The 17,186-nt window shown below is 43.9% G+C and overlaps 1 protein-coding gene across 16 annotated transcripts in view; it reads left to right on the top strand.

Annotated features, from left to right (window-relative positions):
* Positions 1–17,186, top strand: part of KIAA1217 (KIAA1217 ortholog) — an 877,411-nt gene that overhangs the window by 815,687 nt on the left and 44,538 nt on the right. For 11 of the 16 annotated variants that reach the window (XM_058436624.1, XM_058436625.1, XM_058436621.1 and 8 more), the window contains 3 exons: positions 7,843–7,947; positions 8,488–8,537; positions 14,659–14,825. In XM_058436624.1, the coding sequence (XP_058292607.1) occupies positions 7,843–7,947; positions 8,488–8,537; positions 14,659–14,825 (322 nt within the window). The remainder of the gene's footprint in view (positions 1–7,842; positions 7,948–8,487; positions 8,538–14,658; positions 14,826–17,186) is intronic. The other 5 variants (XM_058436622.1, XM_032145137.2, XM_032145170.2 and 2 more) reach the window with 1 other exon arrangement.

Genomic DNA, 17,186 nt, shown 5'->3' with positions numbered 1-17,186 from the left:
CTCACCCTGGGTAAAATTTCAGCTTTTCTTTCTATATCTGTTCCCAGATTTTTTTTTCTGCTTCATGCTCATTGGTGTCTAAGGTTTATCATTTATTTCGTTGATGGTCAGTAGAATGTAACCTCCACGTAAGCAAGGAGTTTTGTCTGTTTTGTTCATGTCTATGTCCTTAGTGCCTGGAGCATTCCCTAGTATGCAGTAGGTACTCAATAAATGTCAGTTGGATTAATGGATGAAAGAGAGGTCACACCGCTGTAAGGATGGAGTCAGAGCACAAACCTGGGTTAATTCCTGGTCCACTGTTTTTGCTTCCGCTAGATTGTATTTGGTCTATGGCTTCTGCCTTGCCCTGGAACCCTGCTCAGAACACTGCTCCCTTCTCCTTCTTCTCCCTCCGGATAAATTCTGCCATTCTTTTCAGCATCATTCACATCTCACCTCTTATAAGAACTTGTTCTTCCCCAGCCTATTGCTCTGTCTCCATCATCCAGGAGTACCTTATTGATAGCACTGAGCACAGAGGAACCCCACAGAATTCTGGCTGGGCCATAGCCACCATGCCCACCCAAGCCAAGTCATCCGAAGCCTAGGATCAGGAAGAAAGGCATCAGCATCACTGACTCTCAGCGCCCGTCATGGTGCTCATGCACAAAGTGATGGTGGAAGTGAACTGAAATTGACATGATAATCAATTGTCTCCCGAGGCCTTGAAGAAAATAAACAGCATCCCTAGGAGTATGTGAAGAACTATTTATTAGAGAGAATACCATCATCTCCACAGCATTTCCTCTCCACATCTCATTGCCAGTTTTCATTCTCTCAACACCTCAGTGAATTTATGAAGAAAGATTAGAAATAGCTTTTTCCTCCAGATCCTTGTAAATGGAGCTTCATTTTTGCCTGTTTTTTACAGGTGTCCTTAAATGTGTCTATCTTCATGCATTGTAGGTTAAATGCAGAACATTTTAGATGAGCCCCTTTGGTTAGGTTACAGTCTCTTTCCTGACTTGGAAAAAGTGCCTAATAAGAAGGTGTCCACCAACTCTGTCTCCTTGAAGATTACCAGAACGAGAGGACATAGGAAGAAATAGAAGGGGCACACAAGGGGCCTTTTCTTCTCATTTATTACCCTCCTCTGTCATTCAGAAAGCAATGTCAGTATAGCATGGGAACAGCAAGGCTGAAAAATAGCCCCAGATGCAATGGGGCTCAGTTGGGATAATATTGAAAGTATTCAGGGTCCAACCTGGGTAAGTGGCAGGAGAAATGACCAGAGACTGTTCAGATGGTATCGAAGGTGGAGAAAATAAGGCCAGGCTACAGATAAAGAAATAGTTCATATGAATGAGAGAAATGAAGACAACAAAAAATCGCCATACTCAGAGGGGGTCTTGGAGTTTCAGATCTAGACAGTAACACCATTCTGAGTTAGAATTCAAGGTCAGAGGATGGCTGTAAAGATTTTGAGGCTCTATAGTGCCAAATTTCTGTAGGGGTTGTAAGTATGGATGTTGAAGCTACAAAGGATGGCAGCTGGGGTATGGTGGGTGGGAGCACAGTTCTAATGCTGGAGTCATCCAGGGATGGAAGGGAATTTCCTGGATAATGGTAGGGAACTTAGGGATGAGATAGTCAAGAATATCAAAGCAGGGGAGATGCTGAGACATTAGATGAAACAAAAGATTGAAGTGCTTTTTAGGGGAGACAGAACATAGCCAGTCTTCTTGCTCATGCCATAAGCACAGGGCCCGGGGAGAAGAAATGGCAGCCCTGACTGCCAACTACACCAATGTCTCCCAAATCTAAATGTGTCAATGAGAAGTTAAATGTTTTGGGAGTTTGGGGAGCAATGTCTTTAGTTACACAGCTTTTCCACCAATAGGTTAACTTCAGGCAGAAATAGAAAGTTCATTGCTTAGAGTCACATTTGAAGCTTTACCACAAATTCAGACAATTTGAATTCCTTTGTTTTGTTGAACTCATCTGAAAACAGAGTCTTTAATTACTTTGGGTTTTTTTTTCCTCATACCAGAGTCAGAGCATGAACAAACAAGGGCATAGCCTCGCTTTAAACCTGTTCACTATTGCATTCTGGAAAATGCCTTCGGCACTGCCAAGACCAAAGAGTTTTAGTTCAGATAGCTTTCTCCCAGAAAAAAAGAAATTGACATTGTCAAAGGAAGGCATTCCTGGGAAAGTGGGTGCAATGCCTCTGCTGTGTCCACGGCAGCTAGCATGTTACCTAGCACGTATTAAGGGCTCAAAAATATTTGTTGATTGACTCATTGACCATGTAACACTTTCTGGCGGGGAGAGAGATGAGAGGGAATGAGGAGGAATAGAAAGAAAAAAATTGCAAAATTTAGAACTAGAAGCAAATGAAGGAACCACCTAGTAGGGACTCTCAGAAGGCCAGAATACTGCAGTTGTTACTGACTACAGTGGGTTGAGGCTGCAGTGAGCTATGATCATGCTCACTGTACTCCAGCCTGGGAACAGAGTGAGACCCTGTCTCAAAAAAAAAAAAAAAAAAAAAAAAGAGTGAGACCCTGTCTCAAAAAAAAAAAAAAAAAAAAAAAAAAGGTCTATAAATGGAGTCACTGGCTAAAAATCATCCCCTCCCCTAACTGGTTAGGAAGGTTAATGCTTCAGACTAGGGGCTAATCATGTCAGCTCGGCTAGCTGGTTTCAGCCATCTCTTGTAATATATCTTCTGGATATTTAAGAACAAATCCTTTGGGATTCTTAATAGGGGAATCGCCAGCTTCATATGCTATTGACTTGTTTCTTAATAGCCATTCATTTACTTAGATATATAATAAGGACTTAATTCAGGCTTAGTGACACCTTGGTCAGTACAAAGTCTCTAGTCAAAAAAAAAAAAAATCAAGGTGAAACTTGAATCAAAAAGTTATATAAGTGGACCAGGCATGATGGCTTATGCCTGTAATTCCAACACTTTGGGAGGCCGATCTCACTTGAGTCCAGGAGATCAAGACCAGCCTGGGCAACATGGTGAAACCCCATCTCTACTAAAAATACAAAAGAATTAGCCAGGTGTGGTGGTGCATGCCTGTGGTGCCAGCTACTTGGGGGGCTGAGGCGAAAGGATCTCTTGAGCTTGGTGAGTTGAGGCTGCAGTGAGCTATGATCATGCCACTGTACTCCAGCCTGGGAACAGAGTGAGACCCTGTCAAAAAAAAAAAAACAGTTCTATAAATGGAGTCACCTGGCTAAAAATCATCCCCTTAAAAACACATTTTTTTTTTTTCCTTTTCTGTGTTCCAAAGACAGAACAGACCACCAACAGTATGAATTTTGCTTCATCTTCACAGACAGACATGGAGCTTGCAGGAAAGTTGTTTAGAGTAATCGGACTTTTAACATTGGAAACAGCACTTCCCTGAATTTGACTTGAGTTTTTTTATTAATATTATGTTTGGATCATGAGAAGACTCGTTCAGCCAGGCTGACTTAAGACATTAAATGACTAGTAAACCATATACACTAATCACATAAATATGGTTTGTGGAATGATATAAAATGGTTTATGAAATCATTTTTAAGCCATCTTTTCAACAGTAATTGTATCAGTCCTGTCATATTTTAAACCAAGCGATATTGGCAAGAATGAGCCTAAACGTCTTTAATATTCTGATGATGAGCATGAAAAATTGCCACTGCAATAAAATGACAGGGTTGTGTTCATTTCTCTTCTTCCATGGCACTTTGCTTTCTTCCCTTTCAACTTTAAAACACACTTCCTAACATTTCATCATGGGAGAAGGCTGCATAAGTTTCCAGTTGCTGTAATTTACTTAAACCATAAAATTGTTTCCAGATTACCAACCATAAAATGGAAAGACAATCTTATTTATGAATGTATAAATCAGATAATGTCCCCAAAACGAATCCTGAAACCAGATACACTTTGACGATTAAATAGGAGGGAAAATGTTTTCTCATTACCATGTGTCAAAAGAATTGTATTTTTGTGAAGTGGCTTTGGTCAAGACAGTAGAGCATACACTTGTATTCGGTGCTCTATGTGCTCCCACCGGGGAGAGAATGGCTTCCCCTCTACTGTCAAGCATCTGAACTCTCCAGGGGGGATGTCAGATGGGAAGCCACCTGACTCAGTATCTCTGATGCAGCGTGTCTCTTTCAAGGCGGCCTTGCAGGTGACATACCCTGAATGAGGCCATCCAGGGAGCCTTCACTCCCTTCCTCACAGATACGAAAAGGCGAGCCAAGCATGCGGGTACCTGGAGTGCATATAGCCCTTTTGTTCTAAAAGAACCCAGACTCTTATCCCAGACCGTTCTGCAGCTCTATCAATATCAGCCTTAAAGAAGAATAGGATGCTGTTTGGGAGTTGTCTCTCTCTGCACCCTTAAACTATTATCTGGTGGGAGATCAGGGTAGAAGCTGAGTACTCACTGAGCCAAGGAACATGCCGAAGGTGTGTCTGCAGCTCCCCAGACTTCCATGTGTAGATGACGTGGTCTGTGTTGTGACATTCTACAGTTCTAACCTCGAGGATGAATCAGTAGAGGAGCAATGTTGTTTATCCAGGATGATTCAGGTGCTTTGTTTCTTTTTTTTGTTTCTTTTTTTTTTTTTTTTTGAGACGGAGTCTTGCTGTGTCGCCCAGGCTGGAGTGCAGTGGTGCAATCTCTGCTCACTGCAACTTCTGCCTCCTGGGTTCAAGTGATTCTCCTGCCTCAGCCTCCCGAGTAGCTGGGATTACAGGCATGTGCCACCACACCCAGCTGATTTTTGTATTTTTAGTAAAGATGGGATTTCGCCATGTTGGCCAGGCTGGTCTCGAACTCCTGACCTCAAGTGATCCACCTGCCTTGGTCTCCCAAAGTACTGGGATTACAGATGTGAGCCACTGTGCCCAGCCTGTTTTGAATTTTAATGCTGATGCTCTCCTTTGTTGGACAATGTAATGAAACCTGTTGACCAGACTGGAAGCAGAAAGAAGGCTGGTCTAGCCCTAACCAGCATTGTTCTCGTGGCCAGCGATGGAATCCCAGGACTCCCCGCTGCCATTTCCCTCTTAGCAGAGTCTCATTTAGTCTCTACATAAATGAGACCTACCTATTTCTTGCATTTCTTAATATTACTGTCTTCTGAATGTACTAAGGTTGTCATCATGCCTTCCTATCCCACACTCCAGCTGTACAGAACCCTTTAAGCAACTTCCTTACCAAAGCTGTCTAGACTCTAAAAATGCCACGTTACCTTATTTTTTTCTTAAAGAAATATCCTTTGCATTTGCCTAGGATTGAAGAAGAGCAGTAAAGTAGTACATCTCAAGGTAGCCCTGAATGCACCTCTGCTCTTAGTGTCATTCATTTTAGTCCAGCACCACCGTGGATAGAGTCCCTGTGGGATGAATGAGGACACTGGGCAACTTTCACCTGGGGCTGAGCATTCTCCCGAGGAAGTCATTCATTTCCCAAAAGTTTGTGCAAGTCTGTGCCCTCCATGTGGCAGGAAGAGTGACCAACCACCACTCCCATTTTTTCTGAGATGCTACTGTGACTTGGGTCAATAAGCTTGACATTGCCATTGGATATTCACTAACCTGCTTTCCTTATTTGAATTTCTAACCATTTTTTCTCTTTGATATGTGGACTATTTTATGGCAAAGAGGGCGCCAAGGTATGACTGAAATGCTATATGACTGAGAGGTTTAGCATCAACTGGTGTACCTGGAAACATTTGCAAATCACTCCGTGGAGATATATTTCCACACTCACCATTTGAGATTTCTTATTTCCACTCTGTTACAACAGAGAGATCATACTATTAACACTTAAAATTGCTTGGTGTTTTTTTTCCTCCTTGGTGGATTTGCAACCTTTAACTATCCAGACTGCATGACCTACATACAAGAAACTCAGTATTGTGACAGACCATCAATTTTAAACTAAAGAAAATGCATGGAGTTCTGATATCAGAAGCTTGCAATTACAAAATTAAGATCAGCGTTACATGTGGCACTGAGAATTACATTCCGAAGGCAAAACTCAAGGCTGCAATGCTTGAGTTGGACAAAATTACCCTTGAATATCATCTTGATTGTCATAAAGTTCAGGATGCAGATGCGCCATCTCTCAAAAAGAGCCCAACTTAATCAGCTAGCTTTTTCTAGTGGAAGAACTGGCCATCGTTCCTTTTTTTTTTTTTTTTTTGAGACAGTCTTGCACCATCGCCCAGGATGGGGTGCAGTGGCGCAATCTCGGCTCACAGTAGCCTCCACCTCCCAGGTTCCAATGATTCTCCTGCCTCAGCCTCCCAAGTAGCTGGGATTACAGGCATGCACAACCACACCCAGCTAATTTTTGTATTTTTAGTAGAGACGGGGTTTCACCATGTTGGCCAGACTGGTCTCAAAGTTCTGACCTCAGGTGATCCACCCACCTGGGCCTCCCAAAGTGCTGGGATTACAGGCAGGAGCCACCGTGCCCGGCCAGACCATCATTACTTTTCCCACTGACAATCAGATAAATTAGCCAGCTTATATTTAATAGTGTAAGAATATACTGTTTGCAGCACAGGAATCCCCATCACTCACAAACCCAGAGGCCTGTGGGACTGAGATCCACAGTGAGGAGTGAGGTCCCCTCTCTTATCTCAGGCTCATGCAAGGACACTCACTCATGGGAGATAAGAGCACAGGCAATGCCCATGCCATATGCATTGTTCTCCTCTCTCTCCTTTTCCTGTTTTGAACTAACAAATATGCATAACTGAATTCACACGAGGTGACATGTGAAGCCTCTATTCACTTACTTGTATTGTTTTTAACAATGTGTTGAAAACATGGCAATAGTTCTGCGAAATGTCCGTTGTCTGAGGTCTAGAAATGTGAGCCTATTTCAAATGCCAGCTAAACTGTAATGAAGCATCAAAGAGCCCTAGAGAGAGAGGAACAGTATCTGTATGTGGAAATCATTGGGAAATTTTTCATTAATGTCTTGAGACGGCTAAGCTGTTAGGGATATTCGTGTTCCTGAGTGATTCTGTAAAAGCCTCCAGGCTAAAGTTCCTATGACGTTAGATCTAACATCATCTACCTTCAAATACATGGGGTTTTTTGTTTTGTTTTGTTTTGAGACAGAGTCTCACTCTTTTGCCCAGTCTGTAGTTCACTGGTGCAATCTTGGTAGTAGAGACAGGGTTTCACCATGTTGGCCAAGCTGGTCTCAAACTCCTGACCTCAGGTGATCTGCCCACCTCGGCCTCCCAAAGTGCTGGGATTATAGGCGTGAGCCACCGCGCCTGGCCAGGTTTCAGTCATATTTCTCCATGGTCTAAAGAAGAGACATATTTGTGTTGCCCTTAAGCTGTGACACAAGTGTTACTACCCACACAGCAAACATCTCCATCATTTACACCAAAACCACTCGGCAGCCTCCCAGCTGAGGTGTACGGCATAGAAATGTGTGCAGCTAGGTGAGATCTGGCCTGGGACACTGCGAATGCTAAGGAACAGCCCTTTTGTGCAAGGTGAAAGAAAGAAAGCAGGGCAGAAAGACTCAAAAACATAGGATGTGCAAACAGGAGTGTTTCCGAGGGAGATGTTTTTCAGTTGGTCCGTGCTGTGTCTTTTTTTAGCCAGTCAGGTCACTGGCTTGATACTGAACACTGATCACGAATCTTGACCTCAGCTGGGGATGTGCGGCTCTTCATGTTCCTGGGCCAGGTTGGGTGAACTTCCACGGCCTTCTAGGTGGTACCTTTTATAACCCTCAGGTGGTGCATTCACCCGGACAAACCGGTCTGAAAGTCAATAGAGCTTTAACAAACAATTCTCTTGTTTTACAGAGAGAGGATGCAAGCCATGGAGAAACAGATTGCCAGTTTAACTGGCCTTGTTCAGTCTGCGCTTTTTAAAGGGCCCATTACAAGTTATAGCAAAGATGCATCTAGGTAAAAAAGAAGAAAGCCAATGAAAAAAATAATTCAATCTGTTTCTCTTTTAATCATTAAGATAATTCATTCATTCAAATCTGTTTCCTTGTAATCATTTCAAGGCTGAAACTATTCACGTCTCTATGGATCATGGGTGTTGTTTTTTTGTTTTGGGGGGTTTGGTTTTTTTGTTTTCTCTTTTCCTCTTTCTGGTAATTCTTGGTCGAAGGTAACACTTTGGCCCAAGAAGGTAAATGGGCTTCCCAGTGCATGTGGCTTCATGGACCACTCACCGTGCAGTGCCTGCAACCACCACCCTTGCGTGTCCACGTCGCCATCATCTGAAAGTCACAAGTGAGCCTGGCTGCATTCCACCCCCAGTGTCAGGTGCACACCTGGGAAGCCTTTTCCATCCTGGCGAATTGTGATGCAGATGCTAAAATACCTTCATTGCTTAATCCCATCACTGCCAATTGCTTCAAATAGTGGATGGAATGGGCTTAAAAAAAAAAGGCATTTTGGAAACTGCATAGCTGACTGTCTTTTTCTTTTATTCAGTGAGAAAATGATGAAAACCACAGCCAACAGGAACCACACAGATAGTGCAGGTAAGTGAGTGTTTTTTGGAGCTGTAGGAGGCCTGTGGGCTGCCTGGGATGAGCCCTGGCTGGTCTCAGAAATGTTTAACATTTCCCTAAGTCACTTATTTGGTATGCCGTCAGAGGATTCCTAGATATTCCTGCTAATACTGAAATTCCAGATTTATTCATTAATTCAGGGGGCAAAGCACTGTATTCTCCCTTCAGTTTTCATTCATTCGCTCATTCATTTGCTCATCGATATGGCCATACGGTGGGCATCTTGCAGACACGGGGCTGCCTGCCTAGAACTTAGAATTCAATGGGGAAGATGGAAATGGGACAACTAATTTTATGTGTGTCGAGTGTTTAAAAGTGCAGGATAAATGTTTCACCAATAGGACTAGCCCATACCAAGGGCAGTCCCCAGACGAAGTGACACAAACTAAGCCCGGAAAGATGAAGAGGACTTAGGGGGAAGAAGGGTTGTCCAGTCAAGGGAATTTAAAATTGTTCTAAGCGCAAAGTGAAGCCATCAGAAGGTTGTACACTGGGGAAGGACATCAGCCCAGCTGCAATATGGGGATGGATGAGAAGGGACAGTAGCCAATGAGGAATGACCAGTGTCCAGATGGGAGAAAAAGGAGTACTTGGCCCAGGGCCTGCTTTTTATTTTATCTTTTTAATCTCATGACAGATGACAGGGCTTGCTTTTTGAATGCCAGCATTCCCCAGAAAGAGAGCCCAGTTCTGTTAGTAGTGGCGTTCACTAGTATCCAGGTCTTTGCAATGAATGTCTCATCCAGCAGTCTCAAGCCAGGCCTCTGCAAGAAGATGAGGCCTTCCCTCTCATCGGGTTAGAAATAGAAATCCTTAGCAGGAACACATTCAGATACTAAATTACACAGAAAGCATATGGCAAGTTGGGTGAAACCCCAAATTTAGGGAAGCCACGTGTACTAGTTTTGTGCAGCACGGTAGAGTAGACAGAATTGGGGACTTCAGTTTAGGGCTCTGTTGGTCATGGTTCTTCTCTGGCTGAGGACAATTTAGCTACAAGGCCAACAGGGCCACTCTGCCAGCATTCCTGATCCTGACGGGATTTGTTGTTTTGCTTAGAAATCATCGGTGGCCTTGGCCAAAGCCAGAGAATTATTTCACGGAAATTGCTAAACTTGTCTTCAGAGCAATTGCCAGTTTGTTTTGGAGATACTTCATTCATTCATTTTTTAAAATGGATTGTAAACTTAGGGAGAAGAAAGGAAACTACTAAATACTAAAAGCTCCCATCCTTCTATAATCTGTTCTAGAAATGATTCATATCTGAAAGTACTGCTCTAAGCAATATGTACGTGCTGTTTTGTATTCTCCTTTTATTTCTTTTTGCTTTATAAAGAATAATAATAATAACAAATATGTAATATGTGCTTCCTATGCGCTTTTCACGCATTCACTCATGAACTCCTTGCTGCAGCATCCAGGGAGAGGTACAGTTTTTATTCTCATGTTCCAGTGAAGAAAACTGAACACACATCCACACACGTGACACACATCATCATAATCCAAATGCCTGTCATTTTAACTCCTTTTATGTTAAGATGTCTCAGTCCCTTTAAAGATATATAAGTCGTTTCATTTCTTTGTTCTAAAAACTCTTGTCAATTTCTTTTCAAATGTGGGGAAAGGAGCCTGTGTCATTTCCTCAGATATATTTCCCAAAGTGGAATCGGTGAGTCCAAAGGGACAGTTCAGTGGCACTGGTGACACGCTGTTAGTTTTCTCTTCTGAATGGCCGAGCTGATTTGCAACGCCACTGGCAATGAGCACGTGGACTCACTCCCCACGTCTCTGCTAGGTTTGGACTTTCTCACTCTAATGTATCAGGGCAAGATATCATCCACAGGGGCTTCGTTGCCATAGCAGCCTTGTATAGTGCACAAAATATAATAATTCTTCCAGAATCCTAGGAAGTAAGCTACAAGACAAGTATTATCCCTGTTCTGTAGACAAGTAAATGGAATTATATAGAAGTCAAGGAACTTATCTGGCCGAGAGTAAAGGAAAACTCAGACTTCCTGGCTACTTATGGAATGTGTAGTTTACTGTGGAAAGAGAACAGATGGAATCTCCCATCTCAAAGGTTTTTATACTGCGCATTAGATCATTTAACACACAAAACCCTATAAGGAAGATGTCATTACCCATATTTTACATAAAAAGAAACAGAAGCTCAGGGAGGTTAGGTTAGTTATCCAAAGCGACGCAGCTATTAAGAGTGACAGCCAGGCTGGGCATGGTGGCTCATGCCTGTAATCTCAGGACCTCGGAAGGCTGAAGTGGGAGGATTGCTTGAGGCCAGGAGTTTGAGACCAGCCTGGGCAATATTGCAAGACCCTGTCTACAAAAAAGAGCGTGGTGGTACATGTTCATAGTCCCACATACTTGGGAGGCTTCGGTGGGAGGATTGCTTGAGCCTGAAGAGGTCAAGGCTGCAGTGAGCCGAGATCAAGCCACTGCACTCCAGCCTGAGTGATAGAGCAAGACCTTGTCTCAAAAAAAAAAAAAAAAAAAAAAAAAGTGACAGCCTGACTAGCCAATAATTGAGTAGATAGTGGTGCCACTGGCTAAAATTAGGCCCATATTATAATAGACATTGGAGACTCAGAAGTGGGCAGGGTGGGAGGGGATCAGGGACAAAAAAAACTACAAATTGGGTACAAAGTACACTACTCAGGTGATGGGTGCACTAAAATCTCAGACTTCTCCCCTATACAATTCATCCATGGATCCAAAAACTACTTGTTCCTCAAAAGTTATTGAAATTATATATATAATACAATTAGGCCCATAGAGACAGAAAGAGGTTTGTGGAAGATGAGTGGAAATAATGAATTTGACTTGTTTATGGAAAAGTTCAGTAGTGGTGTGAAGGCGTTGGTATGTGGATCTGAAGGTAATTGTGTGCTGCAGATGAGGGTGCGGGAGACCTTGGTGGGTGGTGGTAGCAGAAGTGACCTCCCTAGAAAGTATGTCCAGCAAGAAGAGAAGTGGACCCAGGGACACAACATATCAGGATTTAAAAGGTTGGCAGAGGAAGGAGTTAGAAAAGAGATTAACCAAGATGGAGCAGCAGAAAGGTAAGAAGATAATGGAAAGCTTCAAAGTGACTGAAAAGAAAAGAAGTGGCTGACAAAGCTCAGTGTCACATTGAAGCAAAGGAGAGAGTCCACAGGGGTGACAACTAGAAGATCGCTGAAATGAACATAAAGAGCCATTTCAGGGAATGATGGAGCTATTACATGTACCAAATATAGTAGATTAAGAGGTTATAGGTGAAGATATTTTTAAAATGAGTATAGATTCCATTAAGAAATTTGGTTATTGGCTGGGCATGGTGGCCCACGCCTATAATCCCAGCACTTTGGCCGAGGCAGGAGGATCGCTTGAGGCCAAGAGTTCGAGACCACCCTGGGCAACATGGCAAAACCCTGTCTCTACAAAAAAAACAAAAGTATTAGCCAGGCGTGGTGGCACATGCCCGTAGTCCCAGCTTTGGAAGGCTGATGTGGGAGGCTCACCTGAGACCAGGAAGGTTGAGGCTCAGGGAATTGCACCACTGCACTCAAGCCTGAGTGACAGAGCGAAACCATGTTAAAAAAAAAAATTGCGCTGTGAAAGTTATTTTCTTAAACCAGTTATCAGTATTCAACTGTAACAACTGGTACCTAGTCTTCAGCCTTTCCTCCATGGAATAAAAGATCGAGGGGAGGGAGGTACCTTGGTGGCCTCAGAATGTGTAAGGAGAAAGAGGTGTAGAAAGAATGTGTGATTTCCTTTGGCTGAGGAATTAGCAGAATGGTTCTTAGTAGCAAACAGAAGGTAGCACAGTGTCATCTTTGTTGGAGAAATACCTCGTTATCAGAAATGATATGGCATGTTGTGAGTGTGGGTGTGCCTATCCCTCACAGAGTGCCTATCCCTCTCTGTCTAGGGAGTGATGATAAAGTAATCTGACTGATTCGATAAGGAAAACTTCCAATGGATTGTGGTCAGAATCACTGACATTGGAAGGCACTGTTAACTCTAACATGCAGCTGTCACTGGAAATGTTATCAGACATGTTTTACTTGGTACTTTCATAGTTGGAGAATATCCTTTTGAACAATAGCAGAGATGGCAAATCTTGCTCTTTTGAGGATGATTTTGATTTCAGGGGTGGAGGAACTACCAAAAATTGGTCAGAGCCATGACTGGTGATGTGAGTGACCATTTAGGCTTAGAAACATAACATGATTGGGTGTGGTGGCTCATGCCTGTAATCCCAGCACTTTGGGAGGCCAAGCAGGTGGATCACCTGAGGTCAGGAGTTCGAGACTAGCCTGGATAACATGGTGAAACCTCATCTCTACTAAAAATACGAAATTAACTGGGTGTCATGGTGTGCACCTGTAGTCCCGGCTACTCGGGAGGCTGAGACAGGAGAATCGCTTTAACCCAGGAGGCAGAGGCTGCAATGAGCCAAGATCGTGCCACTGCACTCCAGCCTGGGCAAGACAGAGCGAGACTCTGTCTCAAAAAAAAAAAAAAAAGAAAGAAAGAAAGAAAGAAACATTACAAAAAGCTCACTGTCAGGTCTCCTAGAGCTCCACTGTTAGTCCTTTAAAATGCCTTCTGGCCTGCTCCCCTGCTGCCTCCCCAAGAGGGCCATTAGAGGGGCTGGAAGACTGGCCCTATTTGGATGGTCACTCGTGGATGAAGAGCATGGGGCGCCAGCAGCATCAGCGTCGCCAAGGCCAAGCGAGAAAGAGGACAGTTTCCGGGAGCTCCCTGGCTCATGAGCCACTTTGAGCTCCACTGAGGCCTGGCTGAGTCGTGTGTGCTGGAGCGGGAAAGGTTCCCGAAATGGCTGAGCTGGGATGGAAAGACAAGGTTTCACCACACTGTAGCCACTCCAGGGTCTGCAAGTGGCCAGCAGTGCTCTGTCCTGCAAGGCCAGCCTGGCCTGTGACAAAGCTTGCGCTTGACCCTTTACAGGAAAGAGAACTGAGCAGAAGCGCGCGTGTGTGTCTTTATTAGTAACACGGATCCAGCCTCTTCTCCAGAAGAGAGTGTGTGTGTGTGTGAGAGAGAGAGTGTCTGTGTGTGTGTGTGTGTGTGTGTGTGTGTGTGTGTGTGTGTGTGGTCTATTAGTAACATGGATCCAGCCTCTACTCCGGGTACCTGTTCCATAGAATTGCATTGTCCTTTTTAGAGTCCCCTCCTGAAGAATTTTTGCATCTTGCCTTATTTTCTTACTAAAGGAGTTGTGTGCAGACACCCTGTTTCTTTTGATTTTGGAAATCCGAAGGGATTCGGGGCAGTACCCATTTCTTACTAATCTCCCCTTGGCGATTGGCCGAATCTCTGCCCAGAAATAAGTTGCATGTCCTTAGGTTACATCTGCCATGCAGGAAATAGGCACATGAGCACTCTATATTAGGTCTCGAAATTTTAAAATTAGTTTTTTCTATTATAAAATTGCAGATATTCAGTATGCAGATTTTAGAAATACAAAAAAGTGGCCAAGTGCAGTGGTTCATGCCTGTAATTCTAACTCTTAGGGAGGCAGAGGCAGGAGGATAGCTTGAGCTCAGGAGTTCGAGACCTGCCTGGGCAATACGGTGAGACCCTGTTCTCAAAAATAAAAAATAAATAAAAAATAGTAAAAAACAAACAAACAAAAAACCTTATATTGAAAAAGCACAGCTAGAGATACCGTTAACACTTTGTTTTACACACTTCTAAGCTTTTCTCTATGCAAACCTGTGTGTTTAAAAAAGCTCTTCTTCCAGAGGTTAAGAAAAGAAAAAAAAATTAAAATTAAAAAAATATAAACAAAATTGATCAATTGATAGATCAATCAGTGGATAGATGGATGGGAGCATAGGCAGCTCTGTGGCCTGTCTTCCTATGGCAGTTTCTTACTAAACTTCTAGAATGTGATTATTGCACACTGCATACCATAACACTGCGTGATTCATCTATATGCATATTTTTTGTAATGACAGAAACGGGCCTTTTTAGAATTACCAGTCATCTGCATTGGGATGGGATGCATAGCTTAGACTTTCCTTTGTGGCCTGCTGAGTTCTCTGATGCACTTTTCTCATAGGAACGCCCCATGTGTCTGGTGGGAAGATGCTCAGTGCTCTGGAGTCCACGGTGCCTCCCAGCCAGCCTCCACCTGTGGGCACCTCGGCCATCCACATGAGCCTGCTTGAGATGAGGCGGAGCGTGGCGGAACTCAGGCTCCAGCTCCAGCAGATGCGGCAGCTCCAGGTATTCCTCATGCATGGCGCCTCTGTTTCGGTTGCCCTGAGCTCTTCCTACCTTCCTTTTCCTAGGGCCTCCATGAAGACCTAGAGAATATAGAACCATAGAAACAGTATGGCTTCCTCTCTCACACACACAATCCATGTCCAGAGCCTTCCACTGCAACTACAGTCAATCTATAACCACTTCTTTAAGCTGCGCGTACTTTTATGCAGGAAGAGACTCTAGGGCATTTGCTTTTAGAGAAGAGCCGTAAGGAGAGGGGCCCCGGGGAGCATGCTGACAGCCAGTGAAGGCTGCCTTCTGACAGCTTGGAGGCTCCATCCTCCTCCACACTGAACACGGACAAAGGTGGATAGTCAGCCAAGCTTTTTTTTTCATTTTTTTGCAAGGATCTGTGATGTATTTAGAACTATGAGTTTAGAATAGAAGATGAATTCATAAGGAAAAAAAGCCGCCATGGTGATTTGTTAGGAAAAACATCTGCATTTCATTCGGATACTGTGATCCATCTGTTCCTTGCTCTTTTCCATTGTTAAGGAATATATAAACTCTACGGGAATCAGGGTAAGTGACCCTTCGGGTCACGAATCTTGGTCAACAAATCCCATAAATCTGCCAAAGCAGAATAAGCTGTCTCCTGGTCCTGGGTAATAAGGAGGTAGGGATGTGCATCTCTGCATGAGACCACATATTTGCTCTGTGCACCTTCTCCTACCTCCCTACCCTGGCTGGTAGGTTGGGCATTGAGGATATAGTGCTGGCCTAGACTCTATACAGATATCCTCCCTGACTTCCAGAAGCTCATAATCCAAATATTGCTAGAAGATATGGCCAGGTGTCATGGCTCATGCCTGTAATCTCAGCACTTTGAAAGGCCGAAGCGGGTGGATCACTTGAGGTCAGGACTTCGAGACCAGCCTGGCCAACATGGTAAAACCCCATTTCTACTAAAAAAAATTAGCCAGGCATGGTGGGGTATGCCGTAGTCCTAGCTACTAGGGAGGCTGAGACACGAGAATCACTTGAATGTGGGAGGCAGAGGTTGCAGTGATCCGGGATAGCACCACTGCACTCCAGCCTGGGCAATAGACCAAGACTATGTCTCAAAAAAAAAAAAAAAAAAAGATAAATGTATCCAGGATCCTGGAGCAGCCATGGGGATGCAACCTCCTGAGCCCTTTCCTCTAATAGGAAAAAGGCTTCCAATCGGTTCTTCTTCTTCAGCACAGCGATGGCACAAGCCCTATGTTGTTTAGCCACCTAATGAAGGCTAAGAAAACAATTTCCCCTTGCCCTCTGCCCACCAGAAAACACACAGAAAGGCAGCTGGTTTGAGAGACCTGCCCCGAGGCCCCAGCATGGATCATGAGGGTTGCTAGAAGAGCGAGTGCTCAGATCTCCAAAGGCTACTCTGTCTCTTAGGCAACATCCCAGATACCTTGAATATCTGATGCAAATTCATTTAAATCTCCTAGTGAATCGCATCATCTGTGATGGCCCCATCCTTTGCATTAGCTTCTCCTCGCTTTGCAATTTTAAAGACACATTGCAATGAAATGAAGTGTACAGGTTGGGCTGGGTCGTGTCAGGGGTGACAAAGTCACATGTCTTCAGTATCCAGGCAGTAACAGCAAGTGAAACGGAGGAGAGACCACAGTAAATTGGCCCCTTTAAAGGATAGTAGCCACTCAGTTCCAACTGGCTCTTAACCTGATAGAATTAGTATCCAGTGTTTCTAGATGTTTCAATATTTCAAGCAAATCTGGAGACACAGGTTTTATATGAATTACCGCCATTTAAAAATGTTGGAAAGTAATTAAAAACCAATTACTGAGTACTCTGCAGGCCAAAGGACACAATTGCAGTTCAGAGGGGGCCTGTGGGCTCTCAAGTTCTTTCTTACGTGGGGCTCCCGGAGGTTAAGCCCCTCTTTTCACTGCTCCTGCCTTTTGGCACCATCTGCTGGCCATTTGGAAATTGTTACCTTCTCATTGCGCCCTTACAAGAAAAACATACATATCATTTGTATGGAAGTACCTAATTGCTCTCAAAAGTGAGCATTTGTTGGTTTGGGGACAGGGATGGAATTGCTTTAGCATAAATGCCGCACTTCCCCTGGGAATTTCACAGGCGTTAGAGGTGAATTTGATACCAAGGCTCTCTTGATGTCTGTAGCTACAGCGTCACCCCACCGGCGGCTGGCTTAGTTTGGTCCTCTGGCCGGCTGGGAGGGATCTCTCACACTTGTCTCGCCTTGCAACCCTTGAACTGTGCAGCTTTGTGAAAAAGAGCAGTTTTCTTAAACAAAGAAGGTCTTTGGCCAAGGTCTAGGAATGCTGTGTTAACCACACAAGTTTCTTTATT

The sequence above is a fragment of the Hylobates moloch genome, unplaced genomic scaffold (genome assembly GCF_009828535.3).
Source record: "Hylobates moloch isolate HMO894 unplaced genomic scaffold, HMol_V3 SCAFFOLD_3, whole genome shotgun sequence".
Classification (NCBI taxonomy): Eukaryota; Metazoa; Chordata; class Mammalia; order Primates; family Hylobatidae; genus Hylobates; species Hylobates moloch.
Note: the sequence above shows the minus strand (reverse complement) of the source record. Positions and strands in the feature narration are given on the sequence as shown.